General features: G+C 44.6%; 1 protein-coding gene across 1 annotated transcript in view; it reads left to right on the plus strand.

Moving 5' to 3' along the window:
• Nucleotides 1-23,288, plus strand: part of frmd4bb (FERM domain containing 4Bb) — a 76,109-nt gene extending 52,821 nt beyond the window's left edge. The window contains exons 17-23 of the mRNA XM_060938607.1: nucleotides 2,057-2,113; nucleotides 6,559-6,697; nucleotides 6,783-6,944; nucleotides 7,031-7,755; nucleotides 7,943-8,078; nucleotides 19,191-19,303; nucleotides 19,437-23,288. Coding sequence (XP_060794590.1) covers nucleotides 2,057-2,113; nucleotides 6,559-6,697; nucleotides 6,783-6,944; nucleotides 7,031-7,755; nucleotides 7,943-8,078; nucleotides 19,191-19,284 — 1,313 coding nt within the window. The 3' untranslated portion in view covers nucleotides 19,285-19,303; nucleotides 19,437-23,288. The remainder of the gene's footprint in view (nucleotides 1-2,056; nucleotides 2,114-6,558; nucleotides 6,698-6,782; nucleotides 6,945-7,030; nucleotides 7,756-7,942; nucleotides 8,079-19,190; nucleotides 19,304-19,436) is intronic.
• The last annotated feature ends 1,028 nt before the right edge of the window (nucleotides 23,289-24,316 follow it).

The raw sequence follows: 24,316 nt of genomic DNA on the forward strand, positions 1-24,316 counted from the left end.
AGAAAGAAAGAAAGAAAGAAAGAAAGAAAGTTGCCAGATTGATAATGATAGGTTTCTTTGCTAAATAATGACACAGTATTAATCTGTTTATTATTAGACAAATTATGAAGAGCATCCACAATCCAAGTCTCTGTGAAAGTTGTTCCTGTAAATGGTACTGTACGAAATCAACTGTATTAATATAAACCTGTGATTTGCAGCTACAGTACTGTCAGAGCTGCTGGTTTAGAAAATTAATCAACAACTTGTGACCAAATAGAACTGAGAATTCATCAAAGCTGTGGGATAATATACCCTGATCAGCCATAACATTAAACCCTCTGAGAGGTGAAGAAGTGAGTAACGTTGATTATCTCATTACAGTGGAACCTGTCGAGGGGCGGGGTTTATCAGACAGCAAGAGATCAGTCAGTTCTTGAAGTTGATGTGTTGGAAGCAGGAAAAATGGGCGAGTGTAAGGATCTGACACCTTTCTGTTTTAGCCAGCAGTAACTTTTTCAGCAGTTTGTGCTACAGTAGCTCTTCTGTGGGACTGGACCATATGAGCTAGCCTTCATGCCCCATGCCAATCAATCAATCAATCAGTGAGCTTTCGACACCCATGACCCTGTCGCTGGTTCACTGGTTGTCCTTTGGATCTTTGGACCACTTTTGTTTGGTACCAAACACTGCACACCGGGAACGCCCCACAAGATGGACCATTTTGGAGATGTTCAGACCCAGTCATCTCACCATCACAATTTGGCCCTTGTCAAAGTCACTCAGATCCTTACACTCGCCCATTTTTCCTGCTTCCAACACATCAACTTCAACAACTGACTGTTCTCCTGCTGCCTAATAAACCCCGCCCCTCGACAGGTTCAACTGTAATGAGATATTTAAATAATATTGTCTGGCTTTTTTTCGTACTATATCAGATATATTCCATTCAGCTAGCGTGATATTGAACAAGTCTTCGACTGAATGGAATATATCTGATAGACCACGAAAAAAACCCAGCCAATATTATTATTATTATTATTATTATTATTATTATTATTATACATTCCTTTCGGGTGTTCAACACGTCTTTCTCTTTCTAAATTCTCTGAAAATCTTTCATATTTAATGAAGCAAACCTGGCAGCCATGTTTCTTTACAAATTGTCACAGTCACTCGCTAGTGCAGAAGTTTTACATCTCTGACATGTGATGTCATGTTGTCTTGACAACCATGCAATATCGTAAACCATATTCAACGCTGGGCGGCACGGTGGTGTAGTGGTTAGCGCTGTCGCCTCACAGCAAGAAGGTCCTGGGTTCGAGCCCCGGGGCCGGCGAGGGCCTTTCTGTGTGGAGTTTGCATGTTCTCCCCGTGTCCGCGTGGGTTTCCTCCGGGTGCTCCGGTTTCCCCCACAGTCCAAAGACATGCAGGTTAGGTTAACTGGTGACTCTAAATTGAGCGTAGGTGTGAATGTGAGTGTGAATGGTTGTCTGTGTCTATGTGTCAGCCCTGTGATGACCTGGCGACTTGTCCAGGGTGTACCCCGCCTTTCGCCCGTAGTCAGCTGGGATAGGCTCCAGCTTGCCTGCGACCCTGTAGAAGGATAAAGCGGCTAGAGATAATGGATGGATGGATGGATATTCAACGCTCATTCTCCATTGGGTAGAGTGATGTAATGCATGTAGGATAAGCGATATGCTAACAATATTGCATGCTATCAAACCAAATGAATGAAACCCGCTAGAAGGGAATAGAACATGTTTTTATTCCATGGAAAATGTGTCCTGTATGGATACTAATAATAATCAATGTTATTTCACTTCACCTGTCAGTGGTTTTAATGTAATGGCTGATTGGTGTATATACATCGTTAAATCTGTGTATGCGTACATTGTGAAGCAATGAAATCATCTTTAAGCAAAATGAGTGTTGTGCGAAAGTCCATGATGGATTTTTCTGAAAGTATGCTCACGCTGTTTGGTCTTAACATGTTTCTTCATGGTTTAGTGAATCCCCAAACACACACACACGTTGCTATATATAACTAATATCAATATCTTTCTCTCTTTTACAGAAGAACTGGGTCAGTCAGAATGCAGCTCCCTTTCTGACAGCCTTCCTCTGGATGACAGTAAGTGCAGAAATAAAGCCAAAACCCGGTCATTTCTGCAGCTAAACACAAATCTTTCTGGCCTTCAGCATTAAATTCATCACTGTTCTAATGAGCAGCTCGTAAAACATTTCTCCTGCAAACATTCCCACATGCTAACGAACATGGCGGAAGTTAGCAGCTTGCTCAAGTTTTCCTCACAGATACTGATTTAAAAATCCTCCTCTCTCTCTCTCTCTCTGTGTGTGTGTTGTGTGTGTGTGTGTGTGTTAGGGTGACCAGATTCCCCGAGTCTAAAACCGGGACACTTTGCGCGTGACCGTGATACTCGTGCACACACGCGCGTTTTGATGTAAACATGCGCGGCTCAAACCGGCTCAGACAGGTGCCTTTATCATTTTGTAGAAGCTCACTTTTATCAACATTTCAGAGAATAATCAAGTATTTTCTTGTTATCTACATGTACTTCTATCACAATTCAGTTAAAGTAAGAAAATCAGACAGCAGGTGTGATGATGGGGAATCGGCCAATAGCCTAAACTTCAACTGATTTATTTCACCTTTGTGAAAACGCCAAGAAAATGCATTGCTTGCATATTAACATCAACATTTTATGCGATGAACTTTTTTTTTTAAACAATAGGCTATGCATTGTAACAGGAATGAGCGCATGAGCCTAATCGTTGTCACCTCCGAACCTTTACCCAAAATGCCTCTGTTTAATCTTAACCAGTGTCGGCTATTAACTAGTTTGAAAACGTGAACCCTGAGTTGACAACAGCATCAAACAAGTCAAGACAATCTGTGATACAGATTAAAGACAGATGAAACAGATGAAAGACAACAAAAAATGTTTCAGAAACACAGCCACCCAACCCACCCGCCCTAAAGAAGATGCCATTTTATTGCATATATTTACATGATGAGTGAATTTGCTCCAGTAGCGCTTTATTGCCCGAGAGCCTGCTGGGAAACTGTGAGCAAGTATCGTCGAAACTGGCCCGGGTAATGAGCAAGGCTTCGAGAGTAGGCGCGGTCATGCGATTCCTCTCGTCAGTCCAGGTGTTGCTCATGAGTGAAAATATTCGCTCAGCTGGAGCATTGGTGCCAGGTAGGCACATGGCAAACTGGCAAAGCTGGCTGACATTGCTGTAAGGAATCTCCCGACTCTTGAAGTGCGTGAACATCTCCGCCCAGCGCTCATCCGTTCGGCATTGTCGCAAAAAACCCGTTATAACGCAGCCGCTATATTGTAACATTGTACAAATATATACATTGTAAGGTTGACTGCGCGCACGCGCACACTGATGCTGAACTGCTAGAAGCTTTATTGGCATCGCGTTGGCTATATATGATCACTGTAACCGGGGCAGTTTGTTAGTGTTTGGTGTAAACCGGGACATTTCAGCGTCCCGACGGACCTTTGTCAGGACTGGGGACACGCAACTCAAAATCGGGACTGTCCCGGTCAAACTGGGATGTCTGGTCATGTACAGTGGTGCTTGAAAGTTTGTGAACCCTTTAGAATTTTCTATATTTCTGCATAAATATGACCTAAAACATCAGATTTTCACACAAGTCCTAAAAGTAGATAAAGAGAACCCAGTTAAACAAATGAGACAAAAATATTATACTTGGTCATTTATTTATTGAGGAAAATGATCCAATATTACATATCTGTGAGTGGCAAAAGTATGTGAACCTCTAGGATTAGCAGTTAATTTGAAGGTGAAATTAGAGTCAGGTGTTTTCAATCAATGGGATGACAATCAGGTGTGAGTGGGCACCCTGTTTTATTTAAAGAACAGGGATCTATCAAAGTCTGATCTTCACAACACATGTTTGTGGAAGTGTATCATGGCACGAACAAAGGAGATTTCTGAGGACCTCAGAAAAAGTGTTGTTGATGCTCATCAGGCTGGAAAAGGTTACAAAACCATCTCTAAAGAGTTTGGACTCCACCAATCCACAGTCAGACAGATTGTGTACAAATGGAGGAAATTCGAGACCATTGTTACCCTCCCCAGGAGTGGTCGACCAACAAAGATCACTCCAAGAGCAAGGCGTGTAATAGTCGGAGAGGTCACAAAGGACCCCAGGGTAACTTCTAAGCAACTGAAGGCCTCTCTGACATTGGCTAATTTTAATGTTCATGAGTCCACCATCAGGAGAACACTGAACAACAATGGTGTGCATGGCAGGGTTGCAAGGAGAAAGCCACTGCTCTCCAAAAAGAACATTGCTGCTCGTCTGCAGTTTGCTAAAGATCATGTGGACAAGCCAGAAGGCAATTGGAAAAATTCTGTGGACGGATGAGAACAAAATAGAACTTTTTGGTTTAAATGAGAAGCGTTATGTTTGGAGAAAGGAAAACACTGCATTCCAGCATGAGAACCTTATCCCATCTGTGAAACATGGTGGTGGTAGTATCATGGTTTGGGCCTGTTTTGCTGCATCTGGGCCAGGACGGCTTGCCATCATTGATGGAACAATGAATTCTGAATTATACCAGCGAATTCTAAAGAAAAATGTTAGGACATCTGTCCATGAACTGAATGTCAAGAGAAGGTGGATCATGCAGCAAGACAACGACCCTAAGCACACAAGTCGTTCTACCAAAGAATGGTTAAAGAAGAATAAAGTTAATGTTTTGGAATGGCCAAGTCAAAGTCCTGACCTTAATCCAATGGAAATGTTGTGGAAGGACCTGAAGCGAGCAGTTCATGTGAGGAAACCCACCAACATCCCAGAGTTGAAGCTGTTCTGTACGGAGGAACGGGCTAAAATTCCTCCAAGCCGGTGTGCAGGACTGATCAACAGTTACCGCAAACGTTTAGTTGCAGTTATTGCTGCACAAGGGGGTCACACCAGATACTGAAAGCAAAGGGTCACATACTTTTGCCACTCACAGATATGTAATATTGGATCATTTTCCTCAATAAATAAATGACCAGGTATAATATTTTTGTCTCATTTGTTTAACTGGGTTCTCTTTATCTACTTTTAGGACTTGTGTGAGAATCTGATGATGTTTTAGGTCATATTTATGCAGAAATATAGAAAATTCTAAAGGGTTCACAAACTTTCAAGCACCACTGTGTGTGTGTGTGTGTGTGTGTGTGTTTCAAGGATTTCTGCCACATATTTTTTTTAAATGTTAGCTTTGCTAACATTTTGACAACATGCATTCAGTTTGTAAGGAAAATCTTTACCTCAGCAGTTTGCTAAACCTTTCTGTTCGCATTTTTATCAGAGTTATTTGTTAAACACAACATACTGTTTCTTCTCCATTTAGTTCCAAATATCTGCTAAATCATGCTAAAACCTTTTGGCACAAACATTCAGATTAGCCACTGCTTTATGCGTTATTGCATTTAATCCACTTTTATTTCCTTCTCAGTATGAGACACTGGGAAATACACTCACCAGCCACTTTATTAGGAACACCCATAATACACCACCTGCAGTTCTGTAATCAGCCGACCCCTCCACATCAAATCCCACAGATACAAATCACGAGCTTCAGTTAATGTTCACAATGTTCAAACATCAGAACGGGAAACATTGTGATCTCACAGTGTGACTTTCTCTCACTGTGGTATGGGTGTTGGTTTGATCCAGATGGACTGGTTTGAGTATTTCAGAAGCTGCTGATCTCCTGGGGTTTTCACACACAACAGTCTCTAGAGTTTACACAGAATGGTGCAGAAAACAAAAAACACTGAGTGAGTGAGCGACAGTTCTGTGGGTGGAAAGTAAACAAACGCCTTGTTGATAAGAGAGGGTCAGAGGGAAATGGACAGATTGGGTCGAGCTTTTTTGCCAGGAAGGATATAGTAACTCATATAATCACTCTTTACAACCGTGGTGAGCAGAAAAGCATCTCAGCATGCAACAGCAGAACAGAAGAACACATTGGGTTCCACTCCTGCAGTCAAGAACAGGGATCTTAGAACCAACAACACGTTCCTATTAAAGTGACCAGTGAGTGTATTAACGTGACTTAATGGAATCGCACAGCTAGCTGGATAGCAATAGAACAATTTTGTACTTTGTTAATTAAAAAAACAGCCCTTGGTTAAAATGATTTAATGAGCATTTCATATTTTTGCAGGTCAGGAAGCGTTTACATACACAGCACTCAGAGTTTTGCTCAAGAATAAAAAAATAAAAAAAAAAGCACTTGGCATCTTTCTAGTTTTTTCATAATTATGAGATCATTAAATAATATAGCATCAAACTAATGATTTAAAGGTTTATTTTTAAATGCAGCGCTGCTCTTTTGCTGGTAGTCAGTCATTAGGAAACCCAGAGTGCAGCTGTATTACAGAAATGTCTTGAAACATCATGATGATTATCACCAACCCTTCTGCCTATGAATAAACTGTTTTCTACAGTTACCAACCTGCTAAAAACAAATGTCATGTTTGACTGGTTCTGCCGTGTGTGTGTGTGTGTGTGTGTAGATGATGTTAGAGAGCAGCGGCGATCTCGCTCCTTGCAGTGCTCTCCGTTACTCAGCGCTCCACCTGCGGTCAGCCTGGACTACGATACACAGAGACGATCCTCTGAGAGCGACACACACCACGACACGGCGCTGAGCAGGTGTGGGTCCTCAGTGCGATATGGCCTTCTTCTATGAATGTGTTCTCTTTTTTCTTTTTATTGTGTCTCCTCCTTGTACCTATAGACTGGAGCGTGATGTTCAGTCTGGTTTGTACTACACGTCTCATGATGCCTCCTCGGCGAGTAGCAGTCCGTATAAAACCGTCCCTCGCAGGCAGGCGGAGCTCCATAACGTTGCACAGACCCTCGCCATGACTCGTAACGCCTACAGCAGCAGCCAGCTCGGGTACACAAACATGAAATTTGTGACTTAAGCAGCTACTGCCCTTTTAAAAGCATCTTCTGTGTATAATTTCTTTATTAAACCGGCAGGTCTGAGGGTCCAGCCCACGCGTTTCGGCACCGCAGTGGAAGCCTGGAGTCTCAGTCGAATTTCCTCTGTTATTCCGGTTCGGAAAGATCCGTTTTTCCAGGTCGCCGTAGCAACAGCACCGAGGTCCTGGACGACTGTTCGTCTTGCACAAGTGTGTCCAGCGCCGATTTTGGTCCTCCATGTCCTTCCACTCCTCCATACCTCATCCCTTCATCCCTCCATCACCAACACAGCACGGGCAGCATGCCAAACTTGGTGCCCCACCATACACACACACACACTCACACGCACACACACCCTCGTACACCATACAGCCCTGCTGCTTATTACGTACCCGGCTATGCCACTGCTGACTATGAGCCCTACGCTAATGCCAATGCTAATGGTGCTTATATATATGAGAACGAACTTGAAGGACACTATAATGTCAACCCCTCATACCATGCACATGGGTACCACGGAAACGGGCGCAGCAAAAATTATGGGATGGTGCACAATCCCTATGCAACATTAAGGCCTCCGAGAAGCAGGAATGAACTTTTGGCTAAAAGCATGCAGAAAGCATTAGTTGTAGAGCATCTGAGAGGCTGGTACAACCGCAACACCGCAGGACGGAGGCCAGTCTACGGCTACGAATATGATCGAGGCTACCAACATCATTTGGGCTATCAAACACTACCAGCTCCATTCAGTAGATCCAGCAGGACCAGCTCTTATTCATCAGGTAAAACAAAAACCACTGAACCACTTTATAAAATGCTGTATTAAACGTGGTATGAAATAACAAAATTAATCAAGAGGAGCGCTCTTAATTTCCAAATAACACCGAAGTAATAATTAATCATTTTCTACACCATCTGTGCAACCCAATTTCCTGCATCATCATTACACCATCCTCTGTCCGAGTGCAGTGTCCTCTACAGCTAGCGGGGGTACGAACTGGCACGCTAATACAGACTTGGGGCGGAGTGAGAGTGAAGTAGATGGAGACATAACACCAACGTCCCAAAAGTCCTTTGCTGGAGCCTACAGTCCCACTCACAGCAGGTGAGCGATAATCTCCATTCGCATGCTCCTCTGTGCGTTATGCTTTGTGAAACCTCTTGGGAGAAGTAAAACATAACACAACAAATAACAAAGAGACCATGGGTTTGAGTTTCAGCAAGAGAGTTACGGGTTGCTGCATCGTGTTGGGGGTCAGGTGTTTGGATTTCAGTAAAGGTTTGGGGTTTGTGAGTAATGTAGGTGCATTTGGGTAATTGAGTGATCAATCTCATTAAATCTGAAGGTTAATAATTAAAATTGAATCAGTCTCATTTGAATCGTTTTCAGTGAATCATTTTCATGGAATCAGTCTCATTAATCAGTCTCATTAATTAATACCATTAATTTTGGTGCTTAATAATAAATTACCAAACAGCTAAATTATGGTATATTCCAAATTATTATGATCACTTACCATATTACATAAATCATATGCACCTTTTAGAATTCTTTGGAGATTGGGGACTTCAAAGATATTGGAACACAAATAAATACACAGTTTCAATAATAAATGAATTTATTATAAAAAAAAAAAGATAAAAATGGATAATAAGTTGGAATCATTATATACAAATATGATATGGTGTGTGTGTCCACGTGGTGGAGGCCTAGCTTGGTTGCTAGCTAAGACAAAGGGGTGTTATCTAAGTAGAACAAAGGATTAGCTCTGTTGCTAACTAAGGTGTGTTTGTGGGTGTGAGGCCTTGTGTAGCTAAGCTAAGCCAAAGGAAAGCTAGCTAAGGTCTGTTTGTGAGTGGTGGCCACGTGGGGGAGTCGACCACATGTTACTAATGTGTGCTTGTGTGTGTGAAAGGCCCTATGGCCTGAGCAGAAGGCTAGCGTGGGATGCTAGCTAGGTATGTTCGTGTGTGTCCACGTGGTGTAGGGATCACCACGTGGGATTTGAGGAGAACAAAGGATTGCATGGATTGCTAGCTAAGGTGTGTTTGTGAGTGGCCACGTGTTTGTGTAGGCCTAGATTAGCCTCGTGTGGCTAAGCTAAGACAAAGGAATGCTAGCTAAGGTGTGTTTGTGAGTGGCCACATGTTTGTGTGTGTCAGGCCTGGTGAGGCCTGGTGACCATGTGTTCGTGTAGGCCTAGATTAACCTCGTGTGGCTAAGCTAAGACAAAAGGGAAGCTAGCTCATAACTACTAAATCCACTGAAATCTTGATGAGGTCAAGATATGTATAAGAATGGAATTAAGGTGTTAGAAAAGATAGAGAAGCATGCACAGCCTGTCTATTAAACAACTGAGAGATTAAAACAAAAATCAATTCAACACGCTGCGTGTCTACAGTGTAACAATTAAAACGTTCCTGAGTTTAAATTCACACTAGTTCAATAAAAGCTACCGTATTTATGGTATGGCGCCTTACCCACTTGAGCCACGAAGTCCCGCTGGCACTGCTTTTAAATCCCCTACTTAAATCCTTAAAATGAGTCATTTAACTCATGTCTTGTGTGATCTGATCTCCAATGGTGAAATAAACCGGTTGTGATATGAGTACAGTCTGTTATTTTAGAAGATAAATTTAATATATAATTTAATATATAGCCTAATAAAAAATAATATTTTATAACATGTCACGACATATTACTGTCTGTAACTGTTCGTCACTAAAGCATTTTCTAAGATCATAATGTCTGATATTATTATTTTTTTTTTACACACACAATAAGCGCGTGTGCGTAAAGTTATAGTAAACCACCCCCCGCCTTTTTTTGTTTTTTGAGTTGCCGGACCCGCCCACCTCCTGCGTTCCGGGACCTCCCACTTTACAAATTAAGCACTGCCTAAAATCATTACATAACTCATCTCATCTCATTATCTGTAGCCGCTTTATCCTTCTACAGGGTCGCAGGCGAGCTGGAGCCTATCCCAGCTGACTACGGGCGAAAGGCGGGGTTCACCCTGGACAAGTCGCCAGGTCATCACAGGGCTGACACATAGACACAGACAACCATTCACACTCACATTCACACCTACGCTCAATTTAGAGTCACCAGTTAACCTAACCTGCATGTCTTTGGACTGTGGGGGAAACCGGAGCACCCGGAGGAAACCCACGCGGACACGGGGAGAACATGCAAACTCCACACAGAAAGGCCCTCGCCGGCCACGGGGCTCGAACCCAGGACCTTCTTGCTGTGAGGCGACAGCGCTAACCACTACACCACTGTGCCGCCCATTACATAACTTATTTAAATAACTATAGGCCTATCATTAATAATAAAACACAGGTCAATCAAGTTTATCAAGCTGACGATTTCACTCCAAATCAGCAAATCCATTGAATTCCTCATCCTCGGTGTCGCTTCTGAACAACTCTGCCAACTCCAGCGGCAGATGAAGCACCGTTTCCTCTTCTTCTGCGTGGCTGGCGTCAGACTCAGCATCAGCTCCAGTTATTCCACGGTGAAAAAAAAAACATATATACGTCGCACCGGAGTATAAGTCGCATGGCCAGCCGAACCATGAAAAAAAGTGCGACTTATAGTCCGAAAAATACGGTAATTCCTAAAACTAGGTTTATCTGCCCAAATGCCAGTCTTACTCAGTATCTTGCCTTTAGCAAAATTATGAAGAGATGTTCCGAGACTTTGGAGTTTCACCATTATGAAGCCTTCCGTGAAGCAGAGGATTTCTTGGTCCGACGCGTGGTCGCTCGTGATAAAAAGTAAGTCTCTGATCAAACAATGTGCACAGAATTATAATTAGGAGGAATTTCGGTCGCTCCTAACTTTTAAATTAACTGCTTGGCAGCAGTTTGGTACGTACTTGATAATAGAAATAAAAACCGGTTGTAACTCATTTGAGTTAGATCGCGCGATTTTTGGATTTTTACCGTGGCCAAAGGTAAACAAAGAAATCGCGCTGAATCGTGGATCTTGCAAGAAAGAGAAGAAAAGACGTCTTATTTTGGGTTTGCTCGTGGAGCGAATCCTCCTTGTATCCAGACGGCTTGGAGTCCAGACGGAAAGAGGAGGAAGTGGAAACATTTTGTTACTTATGCCTTCATGGTGGATGTGACGTTGGTGATCCCGCCCCCGCGTGACGCAGGTCAACACGGAAGCTGGTGATGGGAAATGTAGTCCTTAAAGGGACTGTTGTAGTTCTTAGACAGACTGTACCTACAGTAATGTCACGGATCAGGTGTTTTGATAAGGATTTAGGGTTGTTGTGTAGTGTTGAAGGTCAGATGTTTGGGATCCAGCAAGGGTTTTGGGTTGCTGAGTAATGGCACCAGTTGGGTGTTTGGGCTTCAGAGAGGGTTAGGGGTTGATGTGTAGTGGTACTGGTTAAGTGTTTTGGTTTCAGTGAGGTGTGGGGGTGGTGTGTAGTGGTACTGGTCAAGTGATTGGGTTTCAGTGAGGTGTGGGGGTGGTGTGTAGTGGTACTGGTTAAGTGATTGGGTTTCAGTGAGGTGTGGGGGTGGTGTGTAGTGGTACTGGTCAAATGATTTGGTTTCAGTGAGGTGTGGGGGTGGTGTGTAGTGGTACTGGTCAAGTGTTTTGGTTTCAGTGAGGTGTGGGGGTGGTGTGTAGTGGTACTGGTTAAGTGTTTTGGTTTCAGTGGGGTGTGGGGGTGGTGTGTAGTGGTACTGGTCAAGTGATTTGGTTTCAGTGAGGTGTGGGGGTGGTGTGTAGTGGTACTGGTCAAGTGTTTTGGTTTCAGTGAGGTGTGGGGGTGGTGTGTAGTGGTACTGGTCAAGCGATTTGGTTTCAGTGAGGTGTGGGGGTGGTGTGTAGTGGTACTGGTCAAGCGATTTGGTTTCAGTGAGGTGTGGGGGTGGTGTGTAGTGGTACTGGTCAAGTGATTGGGTTTCAGTGAGGTGTGGGGCTGGTGTGTAGTGGTACTGGTCAAGCGATTGGGTTTCAGTGAGGTGTGGGGGTGGTGTGTAGTGGTACTGGTTAAGTGATTGGGTTTCAGTGAGGTGTGGGGGTGGTGTGTAGTGGTACTGGTTAAGTGATTGGGTTTCAGTGAGGTGTGGGGGTGGTGTGTAGTGGTACTGGTCAAGTGATTGGGTTTCAGTGAGGTGTGGGGGTGGTGTGTAGTGGTACTGGTTAAGTGACTGGGATTCAGTGAGGTCTGGGGGTGGTGTGTAGTGGTACTGGTTAAGTGTTTTGGTTTCAGTGAGGTGTGGGGGTGGTGTGTAGTGGTACTGGTTAAGTGATTTGGTTTCAGTGAGGTGTGGGGGTGGTGTGTAGTGGTACTGGTTAAGTGATTTGGTTTCAGTGAGGTGTGGGGGTGGTGTGTAGTGGTACTGGTTAAGTGACTGGGATTCAGTGAGGTCTGGGGGTGGTGTGTAGTGGTACTGGTTAAGTGTTTTGGTTTCAGTGAGGTGTGGGGGTGGTGTGTAGTGGTACTGGTTAAGTGACTGGGATTCAGTGAGGTGTGGGGGTGGTGTGTAGTGGTACTGGTCAAGCGATTGGGTTTCAGTGAGGTGTGGGGGTGGTGTGTAGTGGTACTGGTCAAGTGTTTTGGTTTCAGTGAGGTGTGGGGATGGTGTGTAGTGGTACTGGTCAAGTGTTTTGGTTTCAGTGAGGTGTGGGGGTGGTGTGTAGTGGTACTGGTCAAGTGATTTGGTTTCATTGAGGTGTGGGGGTGGTGTGTAGTGGTACTGGTCAAGTGTTTTGGTTTCAGTGAGGTGTGGGGGTGGTGTGTAGTGGTACTGGTCAAGTGATTTGGTTTCATTGAGGTGTGGGGGTGGTGTGTAGTGGTACTGGTCAAGTGTTTTGGTTTCAGTGAGGTGTGGGGGTGGTGTGTAGTGGTACTGGTCAAGTGATTTGGTTTCATTGAGGTGTGGGGGTGGTGTGTAGTGGTACTGGTCAAGTGTTTTGGTTTCAGTGAGGTGTGGGGGTGGTGTGTAGTGGTACTGGTCAAGTGATTGGGTTTCAGTGAGGTGTGGGGGTGGTGTGTAGTGGTACTGGTCAAGTGATTTGGTTTCATTGAGGTGTGGGGGTGGTGTGTAGTGGTACTGGTTAAGTGACTGGGATTCAGTGAGGTGTGGGGGTGGTGTGTAGTGGTACTGATCAAGCGATTGGGTTTCAGTGAGGTGTGGGGGTGGTGTGTAGTGGTACTGGTCAAGTGTTTTGGTTTCAGTGAGGTGTGGGGGTGGTGTGTAGTGGTACTGGTCAAGTGTTTTGGTTTCAGTGAGGTGTGGGGGTGGTGTGTAGTGGTACTGGTTAAGTGATTGGGTTTCAGTGAGGTGTGGGGGTGGTGTGTAGTGGTACTGGTCAAGTGTTTTGGTTTCAGTGAGGTGTGGGAGTGGTGTGTAGTGGTACTGGTCAAGTGTTTTGGTTTCAGTGAGGTGTGGGGGTGGTGTGTAGTGGTACTGGTTAAGTGATTGGGTTTCAGTGGGGTGTGGGGGTGGTGTGTAGTGGTACTGGTCAAGTGATTTGGTTTCATTGAGGTGTGGGGGTGGTGTGTAGTGGTACTGGTCAAGTGTTTTGGTTTCAGTGAGGTGTGGGGGTGGTGTGTAGTGGTACTGGTCAAGTGATTGGGTTTCAGTGAGGTGTGGGGGTGGTGTGTAGTGGTACTGGTTAAGTGATTGGGTTTCAGTGAGGTGTGGGGGTGGTGTGTAGTGGTACTGGTTAAGTGATTGGGTTTCAGTGAGGTGTGGGGGTGGTGTGTAGTGGTACTGGTCAAGTGATTGGGTTTCAGTGAGGTGTGGGGGTGGTGTGTAGTGGTACTGGTCAAGTGATTGGGTTTCAGTGAGGTGTGGGGGTGGTGTGTAGTGGTACTGGTCAAGTGTTTTGGTTTCAGTGAGGTGTGGGGGTGGTGTGTAGTGGTACTGGTCAAGTGTTTTGGTTTCAGTGAGGTGTGGGGGTGGTGTGTAGTGGTACTGGTTAAGTGATTGGGTTTCAGTGAGGTGTGGGGGTGGTGTGTAGTGGTACTGGTTAAGTGATTGGGTTTCAGTGAGGTGTGGGGGTGGTGTGTAGTGGTACTGGTCAAGTGTTTTGGTTTCAGTGAGGTGTGGGGGTGGTGTGTAGTGGTACTGGTTAAGTGATTGGGTTTCAGTGAGGTGTGGGGGTGGTGTGTAGTGGTACTGGTCAAGTGTTTTGGTTTCAGTGAGGTGTGGGGGTGGTGTGTAGTGGTACTGGTTAAGTGATTGGGTTTCAGTGAGGTGTGGGGGTGGTGTGTAGTGGTACTGGTTAAGTGATTGGGTTTCAGTGAGGTGTGGGGGTGGTGTGTAGTGGTACTGGTCAAGTGTTTTGGTTTCAGTGAGGTGTGGGGGTGGTGTGTAGTGGTACTGGTTAAGTGATTGGGTTTCAGTGAGGTGTGGGGGTGGTGTGTAGTGGTACTGGTTAAGTGATTGGGTTTCAGTGAGGTGTGGGGGTGGTGTGTAGTGGTACTGGTCAAGTGTTTTGGTTTCAGTGAGGTGTGGGGGTGGTGTGTAGTGGTACTGGTCAAGTGTTTTGGTTTCAGTGAGGTGTGGGGGTGGTGTGTAGTGGTACTGGTCAAGTGATTTGGTTTCAGTGAGGTGTGGGGGTGGTGTGTAGTGGTACTGGTCAAGTGACTGGTATTCAGTGAGGTGTGGGGGTGGTGTGTAGTGGTACTGGTTAAGTGTTTTGGTTTCAGTGAGGTGTGGGGGTGGTGTGTAGTGGTCCTGGTTAAGTGATTGGGTTTCAGTGAGGTGTGGGGGTGGTGTGTAGTGGTCCTGGTCAAGCGATTTGGTTTCAGTGAGGTGTGGGGGTGGTGTGTAGTGGTACTGGTCAAGCGATTTGGTTTCAGTGAGGTGTGGGGGTGGTGTGTAGTGGTACTGGTCAAGCGATTTGGTTTCAGTGAGGTGTGGGGGTGGTGTGTAGTGGTACTGGTCAAGCGATTGGGTTTCAGTGAGGTGTGGGGGTGGTGTGTAGTGGTACTGGTCAAGTGATTGGGTTTCAGTGAGGTGTGGGGGTGGTGTGTAGTGGTACTGGTTAAGTGATTGGGTTTCAGTGAGGTGTGGGGGTGGTGTGTAGTGGTACTGGTTAAGTGATTGGGTTTCAGTGAGGTGTAGGGGTGGTGTGTAGTGGTACTGGTTAAGTGATTGGGTTTCAGTGAGGTGTGGGGGTGGTGTGTAGTGGTACTGGTTAAGTGTTTTGGTTTCAGTGAGGTGTGGGGGTGGTGTGTAGTGGTACTGGTCAAGTGATTGGGTTTCAGTGAGGTGTGGGGGTGGTGTGTAGTGGTACTGGTTAAGTGTTTTGGTTTCAGTGAGGTGTAGGGGTGGTGTGTAGTGGTACTGGTCAAGTGATTGGGTTTCAGTGAGGTGTGGGGGTGGTGTGTAGTGGTACTGGTCAAGTGATTGGGTTTCAGTGAGGTGTGGGGGTGGTGTGTAGTGGTACTGGTCAAGCGATTGGGTTTCAGTGAGGTGTGGGGGTTGTGTGTAGTGGTACTGGTCAAGTGATTGGGTTTCAGTGAGGTGTGGGGTGGTGTGTAGTGGTACTGGTCAAGTGATTGGGTTTCAGTGAGGTGTGGGGGTGGTGTGTAGTGGTACTGGTCAAGTGATTGGGTTTCAGTGAGGTGTGGGGGTGGTGTGTAGTGGTACTGGTTAAGTGTTTTGGTTTCAGTGAGGTGTGGGGGTGGTGTGTAGTGGTACTGGTTAAGTGATTGGGTTTCAGTGAGGTGTGGGGGTGGTGTGTAGTGGTACTGGTTAAGTGATTTGGTTTCAGTGAGGTGTGGGGGTGGTGTCTAGTGGTACTGGTTAAGTGATTGGGTTTCAGTGGGGTGTGGGGGTGGTGTGTAGTGGTACTGGTTAAGTGATTTGGTTTCAGTGAGGTGTGGGGGTGGTGTCTAGTGGTACTGGTTAAGTGATTGGGTTTCAGTGGGGTGTGGGGGTGGTGTGTATTGGTACTGGTTGAGTGATTGGGTTTCAGTGGGGTGTGGGGGTGGTGTGTAGTGGTACTGGTTAAGTGATTTGGTTTCAGTGAGGTGTGGGGGTGGTGTCTAGTGGTACTGGTTAAGTGATTGGGTTTCAGTGGGGTGTGGGGGTGGTGTGTAGTGGTACTGGTTAAGTGATTGGGTTTCAGTGAGGTGTGGGGGTGGTGTCTAGTGGTACTGGTTAAGTGATTGGGTTTCAGTGGGGTGTGGGGGTGGTGTGTATTGGTACTGGTTGAGTGATTGGGTTTCAGTGGGGTGTGGGGGTGGTGTGTAGTGGTACTGGTTAAGTGATTTGGTTTCAGTGAGGTGTGGGGGTGGTGTCTAGTGGTACTGGTTAAGTGATTGGGTTTCAGTGGGGTGTGGGGGTGGTGTGTAGTGGTACTGGTTAAGTGATTGGGTTTCAGTGAGGTGTGGGGGTGGTGTGTAGTGGTACTGGTTAAGTGATTGGGTTTCAGTGAGGTGTGGGGGTGGTGTGTAGTGGTACTGGTCAAGTGTTTTGGTTTCAGTGAGGTGTGGGGGTGGTGTGTAGTGGTACTGGTTAAGTGATTGGGTTTCAGTGAGGTGTGGGGGTGGTGTGTAGTGGTACTGGTCAAGTGTTTTGGTTTCAGTGAGGTGTGGGGGTGGTGTGTAGTGGTACTGGTTAAGTGATTGGGTTTCAGTGAGGTGTGGGGGTGGTGTGTAGTGGTACTGGTTAAGTGATTGGGTTTCAGTGAGGTGTGGGGGTGGTGTGTAGTGGTACTGGTCAAGTGTTTTGGTTTCAGTGAGGTGTGGGGGTGGTGTGTAGTGGTACTGGTCAAGTGTTTTGGTTTCAGTGAGGTGTGGGGGTGGTGTGTAGTGGTACTGGTCAAGTGATTTGGTTTCAGTGAGGTGTGGGGGTGGTGTGTAGTGGTACTGGTCAAGTGACTGGTATTCAGTGAGGTGTGGGGGTGGTGTGTAGTGGTACTGGTTAAGTGTTTTGGTTTCAGTGAGGTGTGGGGGTGGTGTGTAGTGGTCCTGGTTAAGTGATTGGGTTTCAGTGAGGTGTGGGGGTGGTGTGTAGTGGTCCTGGTCAAGCGATTTGGTTTCAGTGAGGTGTGGGGGTGGTGTGTAGTGGTACTGGTCAAGCGATTTGGTTTCAGTGAGGTGTGGGGGTGGTGTGTAGTGGTACTGGTCAAGCGATTTGGTTTCAGTGAGGTGTGGGGGTGGTGTGTAGTGGTACTGGTCAAGTGATTGGGTTTCAGTGAGGTGTGGGGGTGGTGTGTAGTGGTACTGGTCAAGTGATTGGGTTTCAGTGAGGTGTGGGGGTGGTGTGTAGTGGTACTGGTCAAGTGATTGGGTTTCAGTGAGGTGTGGGGGTGGTGTGTAGTGGTACTGGTTAAGTGATTGGGTTTCAGTGAGGTGTGGGGGTGGTGTGTAGTGGTACTGGTTAAGTGATTGGGTTTCAGTGAGGTGTAGGGGTGGTGTGTAGTGGTACTGGTTAAGTGATTGGGTTTCAGTGAGGTGTGGGGGTGGTGTGTAGTGGTACTGGTTAAGTGTTTTGGTTTCAGTGAGGTGTGGGGGTGGTGTGTAGTGGTACTGGTCAAGTGATTGGGTTTCAGTGAGGTGTGGGGGTGGTGTGTAGTGGTACTGGTTAAGTGTTTTGGTTTCAGTGAGGTGTAGGGGTGGTGTGTAGTGGTACTGGTCAAGTGATTGGGTTTCAGTGAGGTGTGGGGGTGGTGTGTAGTGGTACTGGTCAAGTGATTGGGTTTCAGTGAGGTGTGGGGGTGGTGTGTAGTGGTACTGGTCAAGCGATTGGGTTTCAGTGAGGTGTGGGGGTGGTGTGTAGTGGTACTGGTCAAGTGATTGGGTTTCAGTGAGGTGTGGGGTGGTGTGTAGTGGTACTGGTCAAGTGATTGGGTTTCAGTGAGGTGTGGGGGTGGTGTGTAGTGGTACTGGTCAAGTGATTGGGTTTCAGTGAGGTGTGGGGGTGGTGTGTAGTGGTACTGGTTAAGTGTTTTGGTTTCAGTGAGGTGTGGGGGTGGTGTGTAGTGGTACTGGTTAAGTGATTGGGTTTCAGTGAGGTGTGGGGGTGGTGTGTAGTGGTACTGGTTAAGTGATTTGGTTTCAGTGAGGTGTGGGGGTGGTGTCTAGTGGTACTGGTTAAGTGATTGGGTTTCAGTGGGGTGTGGGGGTGGTGTGTAGTGGTACTGGTTAAGTGATTTGGTTTCAGTGAGGTGTGGGGGTGGTGTCTAGTGGTACTGGTTAAGTGATTGGGTTTCAGTGGGGTGTGGGGGTGGTGTGTATTGGTACTGGTTGAGTGATTGGGTTTCAGTGGGGTGTGGGGGTGGTGTGTAGTGGTACTGGTTAAGTGATTTGGTTTCAGTGAGGTGTGGGGGTGGTGTCTAGTGGTACTGGTTAAGTGATTGGGTTTCAGTGGGGTGTGGGGGTGGTGTGTAGTGGTACTGGTTAAGTGATTGGGTTTCAGTGAGGTGTGGGGGTGGTGTCTAGTGGTACTGGTTAAGTGATTGGGTTTCAGTGGGGTGTGGGGGTGGTGTGTAGTGGTACTGGTTAAGTGATTGGGTTTCAGTGGGGTGTGGGGGTGGTGTGTAGTGGTACTGGTTAAGTGATTTGGTTTCAGTGAGGTGTGGGGGTGGTGTCTAGTGGTACTGGTTAAGTGTTTTGGTTTCAGTGAGGTGTGGGGGTGGTGTCTAGTGGTACTGGTTAAGTGATTGGGTTTCAGTGGGGTGTGGGGGTGGTGTGTAGTGGTACTGGTTAAGTGTTTTGGTTTCAGTGGGGTGTGGGGGTGGTGTGTAGTGGTACTGGTTAAGTGATTGGGTTTCAGTGGGGTGTGGGGGTGGTGTGTAGTGGTACTGGTTAAGTGATTTGGTTTCAGTGAGGTGTGGGGGTGGTGTCTAGTGGTACTGGTTAAGTGATTGGGTTTCAGTGGGGTGTGGGGGTGGTGTGTAGTGGTACTGGTTAAGTGTTTTGGTTTCAGTGAGGTGTGGGGGTGGTGTGTAGTGGTACTGGTTAAGTGATTGGGTTTCACTGGGGTGTGGGGGTGGTGTGTAGTGGTACTGGTTAAGTGATTGGGTTTCAGTGGGGTGTGGGGGTGGTGTGTAGTGGTACTGGTTAAGTGATTTGGTTTCAGTGAGGTGTGGGGGTGGTGTGTATTGGTACTGGTTGAGTGTTTGGTTTTCAGCCAAGAGGTCGCGGTTGGCGAGTCGTGATTCTGTTCAGGTGTTTAGGCCGCACCAAGGGTTAACGAGTGTGTTTTGTGTTTGCCGATGTTTCAGGTTTCCTGCTGAACGCAGTCCTTCCAGACGCGCTGATTCTCTTCCACACACTTCGGACTGCGGCGAGGTGTTCAGCATCGATACAGACCATTAGAAGCAGCACAACAGGACAGGTCTGATCCAAATCAACGTCCTTCACAGCATCATCATTTCTTCTACGTGTTTTATATTTGATTTTTTTTCCAGTGCACATGGATGCTACGCTTCATACTGCAGTGTTTGTTTTTTGCTTTTTTTAATTTACAGGAGGACCAAATCACTCCAGCAGCAGTGCAGCACACACGGCTGAACTGACTGCACCGGTTTCCTTCAAAGAGCAGAGAAGGACTTTTTTTTTTAAATTGTGCCTTGGAATGAAACATTAAGTCAGAGGGTTTAATCAGAGCTTGATCATATGGGGGAAAATCCTGATAAACAACAAACTACTGCGTGACAAAAGTTTGGAAGGGTTCATTTTAAAAACTCGATCTAATCCAAGTTTGTTTGGAGAAATCCGTCCTGATCCCTGATGCTCGTGTGATGGGTTTAACTGGGACTGCAGTACGCTGCACCATAACAATCGTTTCTGAACCCGGGCTGCTGGCAGCCAGACAAAGAGAAGGTGGATGAAAGAGACGATCGCTGTGTCTCAGATCTGGAGTTTTTATTGTGAGCTCTGTGAGAGGTTCATACGCAGATGACGTACTAGAACTACCAGGAAAGGAAGTGTGCTCTAAATTGTGGCTTTCAAAATGTCCAACGGCACATGGAGCAAGACAGACGCAAATCAGGAGGGAAGATTTTTGGCTGGTCATTTTTTTTCTTTGCAGATTCAATGATCTGCAAAATGCCATTGCTTGGTTATTTATCGTCAAACACCCAGGTATCAGATAATCCAGAACAGAATGTACAGTGTGAGAATAGTGCATAGAGCATCATTTGAGAACAAACCTGTAATGAAACCATCAATAAATTTTCTGATTTTTACAAAATACTGTACTAGTAATGTACCAATTATCAAATCTTGTGAAAAGACAAAATACAAACACAGTAATATCGCTTAAGCACTGATTTACGATTCAGAATCCATCTCAGTACGGATCTAAAGTGTCTCCAGGTCAAAACAGACATGCTGAACTTTAATATCACCTGTAATGGTGATGGAGTTGCCTTGGAAACATCCTCAGAAGATATGGGTTACTTCAGCAGACTCCGCCTCCAGGGACAGCGTCCATGATAACAACCCTGTCCTTGGTGATCATCACAGGACGTCATACGATTCTCCGCAGAGATTTTGTGTCTTTGGTGAAAATAATGAAACCTATCCATATTAAATGAAGCTGCCTTTTTTACACTTTGTGTTTTAGTCCTATAGCACTTTTTTAGAAGAATGAATGTTACGATGTCGGGAGAAATAGCAACGTCCTCTGACTGTCTGGACAAAAGCAAACTGATGGCTGAAAGGAAAAAACAAACAAACAGACAAATATGAAAATGGTCCAACGCTCTGAGCGCTCAACCGAATACCAGCAGTTATGAAACACGATGTAATATTAATGTATTACGATGTAAAATAGTTCCTCGTAGTTCTCAAACTAGGAACATTTTAAAAATCTGTTTTGTTTCTAAACATCACTGATCAAATACAAAGCAGCGCTTGACGGTTGTGCACTCAGACCTTTAGACTCTAAATGAGCAATTTTTTTATTAATAATAATAATAATAATAATAATAACGAGGTGAAGCTCGTTCTGTTCTTAAACTCACACACAATCAGGAAAAAATAAAGAATAACAAAAGAATTGTTGATGTTTGAAATTTGAAGATGTGACAGTGTTCTTTAGCAGGAACTGCATTACTGAACCGTGAATTAATAAAAAGTTACAGTTTTTCCTCAGAAAAAAAAAGTTTCAATGTTTTAAAATGATTTTATCATCTTTATTAAGGAACGCATGCAATGCAGAAATGACCAGGATGGATTGATTTCTAAATCTTTAGCACGAGTGTTTACACAATTTGCTATTCGCGAGAATCCCGTAAATTTAAACAGCATGTTTTTATTCCATTCACAGCGCTGATACAGAGCGACTTATAGAAGTGCTTTGGAGAGTCCGTGAAAACCTCATCCTCGTTCACTCGGTCAGGGACTGAGAGGAGCATCGAGAGCATTTTGTAAAAACCAGTCATTTATATTTCTGAAAATACTTTTTTAAAAATTCAAAATTAAATGAATTAATTTACAAATTTTAATTTAAAAATACAATTACTTAAATTAAATAATTAAAAAAAAATTAAAAAGCGAGCCAACACAAACCTAGAAACTAAGAGAAATTAAACTATTCATTTACTTACGACAAAAGAAAAGGGGCTGTATAAACAGACGCCAGGCCGGTCTGTTCGCTCGTCGCTCTAACCCAAAAATAAAAGCTGATGGAAAATTTAGTACTTTATTATTATTTTCAGAAATTTTACTGGTACAGAAGTGAGTCAAAATAACTTCCACTTCTTTTTCCAGATGTTACCCTGATCATTCATTTTGTACTCCCAGCTGCACACATGACCATTTATGGAGTCTTGTGGGCGTCACTAAATGCAAATGAGCTGCATCAGGCACAAACTTAGCACTTTATAGGTGAACAATACATGTTAATATAAAGAAAAACAGCCTTTCTGAAACTTGTCAATCCAGCAGGAATTTTTTATTCAGTTCGTCTTACGCAAACACAACGTTATGACAAGATTTGTAAAGGACACTGAAGGATGGGACGTCCCTGACGATGATGACGCGGCCCGACACACAGCAGACTTCCTGTCACCAGCAGCTCAAGTAGATACTTTTCCAATAACAGCAGCACATCCTTGGAGGAGTGCGCCGTTTATTCCTATTTTACCACAATTAGTCTGCCTAGAATTACAACTTATCATTATTAAAGGAGGACAAGTTGCTAGAGGAAATGAACCAGAATTAATCAGATTAGAGAATTCGATGGCCAAATAGTCATAAAATTAATTAAAGATACCATTACTAGAAGGGTACTCGTTAGTGTACATACTTCCACCAAGCCACATTTTATCACCATCAAATTCAATTTGCTTGAACCGAGGATCGTCCTAAAGCTGTCCACCAAATTTCATCCAAATCTGTTCACGACTGTTTGAGTTACGCTGGGAACAGACAAATAAACGGAGGCGAGAACACGACGACCTCCAACAAACCTGGCAGAGGCTGATTAGTTAGTTAATAAAGCAAGAGTAGAAAAGTGAAAAGAATTAACTTAGTCATATTTTAATTATTGATTAATAGCACTGATGACGTACGACTTTGTTGTGAAATTTTCTCCTGTGATTTTTGTCAAAGGTGTAGAAGAGACTATAAAATTAATTTTATAATATTTAAAATAATATAATAATGCTGTATTTTCCAATATTTCACAACCACAGAGTGATGTAGTGTTTAACAGGAATAAAGGACTGGTTCAGACAGATATAAACTCTTTAGCCCAAAATATAGCTATTTTAGTTTTGCACTGAAGCTACGAGGACACTGCAGCTAACAGCTCAAGGAACGGGACGGGGTTCTGCCTATCTCCAGTTTAGCATCACGCCAGCGTCCCTTGAGAAACCGCCATGGAACAGCAAAACCTTAACGAAACATCACTTATTATCACTACAATAATTATTATTCATTATTACATTACTTACTATTCTTATTCACTCGGTCATTTCTGTCCTGTATCTTCCTTTACAAGCACAAATTTCACAAAATCATTTTAAAACATGATGAAATGTGAGAGAAAGTGGTGGGATGTGGAATGTTCCTGTAATGTTAAGCCTCGCTGATCGCTCCATGCTGGAAAACATGGACCTTTTATTTATTTATTTTTAATCTGAATGTATCACCACATTATTGTTTTTCTGTACCATCATCGTGTGTTGTGTCAAAAGCATGTGCTGTACAAAAGCCCGCGTTAAAATGCAGATTCATGGTTTTTTAACGCAAACTTCTGAATGTTTATTCCATCCACAGTGATCATGTCGATTTTTATCCAAAAGAAACAAAATAAAACAAAAAACGGCCCACTTTTTTTGTGTGATTGATGGGTTGTGAATAACACAAGTTGTGTGTGTGTGTGTGTGTGTGTGTGTGTGTGTGAGAGAATATTTGGAGTTGTTCAATCAGGTTCCTGACCAAAGCAGCTCAAAAGCCTCATACTGGAAACATGAGGCTGTAAAATGATGTCATCAAGTTTACAAGTAGAGAGTACTTAATGCAACAACAGAGTGCCACTAAATACATCATTTAATTTCCCTTTCATGTAACATTAATATTAACGAATTCATAAACACTTAATCAAGCAAGCCAACTCTACTAACATTAGCAAGTTACCTGACATTGAGGAAGATAATGATGGAAATCAAATCAGTTGATGCAACAATCCTGTCGATTATTAGTGAAAAAGGACAAGAACAAAGATCTGTCTGTCCCTCTGAGTTACATGTCGGTCCTGGGATTGAGATGCTGAACCTCTTCTGCTCCTCGGACCTGCCTGATCCATCCTGGTGCCCTGTGTCTGGTTGGAGTCTCATCACATCGCTCCTGTGGAGGACGGCCCCATGAGGACAGTTGAAAGTCACACCTGGAGGAAGCTCTGGACTCTTACAGTAATGCTTTTATGGCTGAGGACTACAGTTGACTTGCTAACTTTAGGACTGCAGTTGTCATGAACAGTTTTGCACTCAAGTTTCCATCAATGAAGAGTTTATAACATCAACAAAACTGACTTCATGTTAAAGCTGTTAATGTTATAGTCATGCTGTCTGTTGTTGCCCAAATGAGGATGGGTTCCCTTTTGAGTCTGGTTCCTCTCGAGGTTTCTTCCTCATGTCGTCTGAGGGAGTTTTTCCTTGCCACCGTCGCCACAGGCTTCATCATTGGGGATAGATTAGGGATAAATTAGCTCATGTCTTGGGTCATTCAGATTCTGTAAAGCTGCGTTGCGACAATGTTTATTGTTAAAAGCGCGATACAAATAAACTTGACTTGTGTGTAAAATATCGTTCAGTGTTAAACTGATGTGTAAATAATTTAATCAGCTCGTGAAGTGATTTGGCCATAAAACCGATTCTTAGAAGAGAAGAATCGTCAT

This window comes from Neoarius graeffei, chromosome 13, assembly GCF_027579695.1.
Source record: "Neoarius graeffei isolate fNeoGra1 chromosome 13, fNeoGra1.pri, whole genome shotgun sequence".
In the NCBI taxonomy this organism is placed as follows: domain Eukaryota; kingdom Metazoa; phylum Chordata; class Actinopteri; order Siluriformes; family Ariidae; genus Neoarius; species Neoarius graeffei.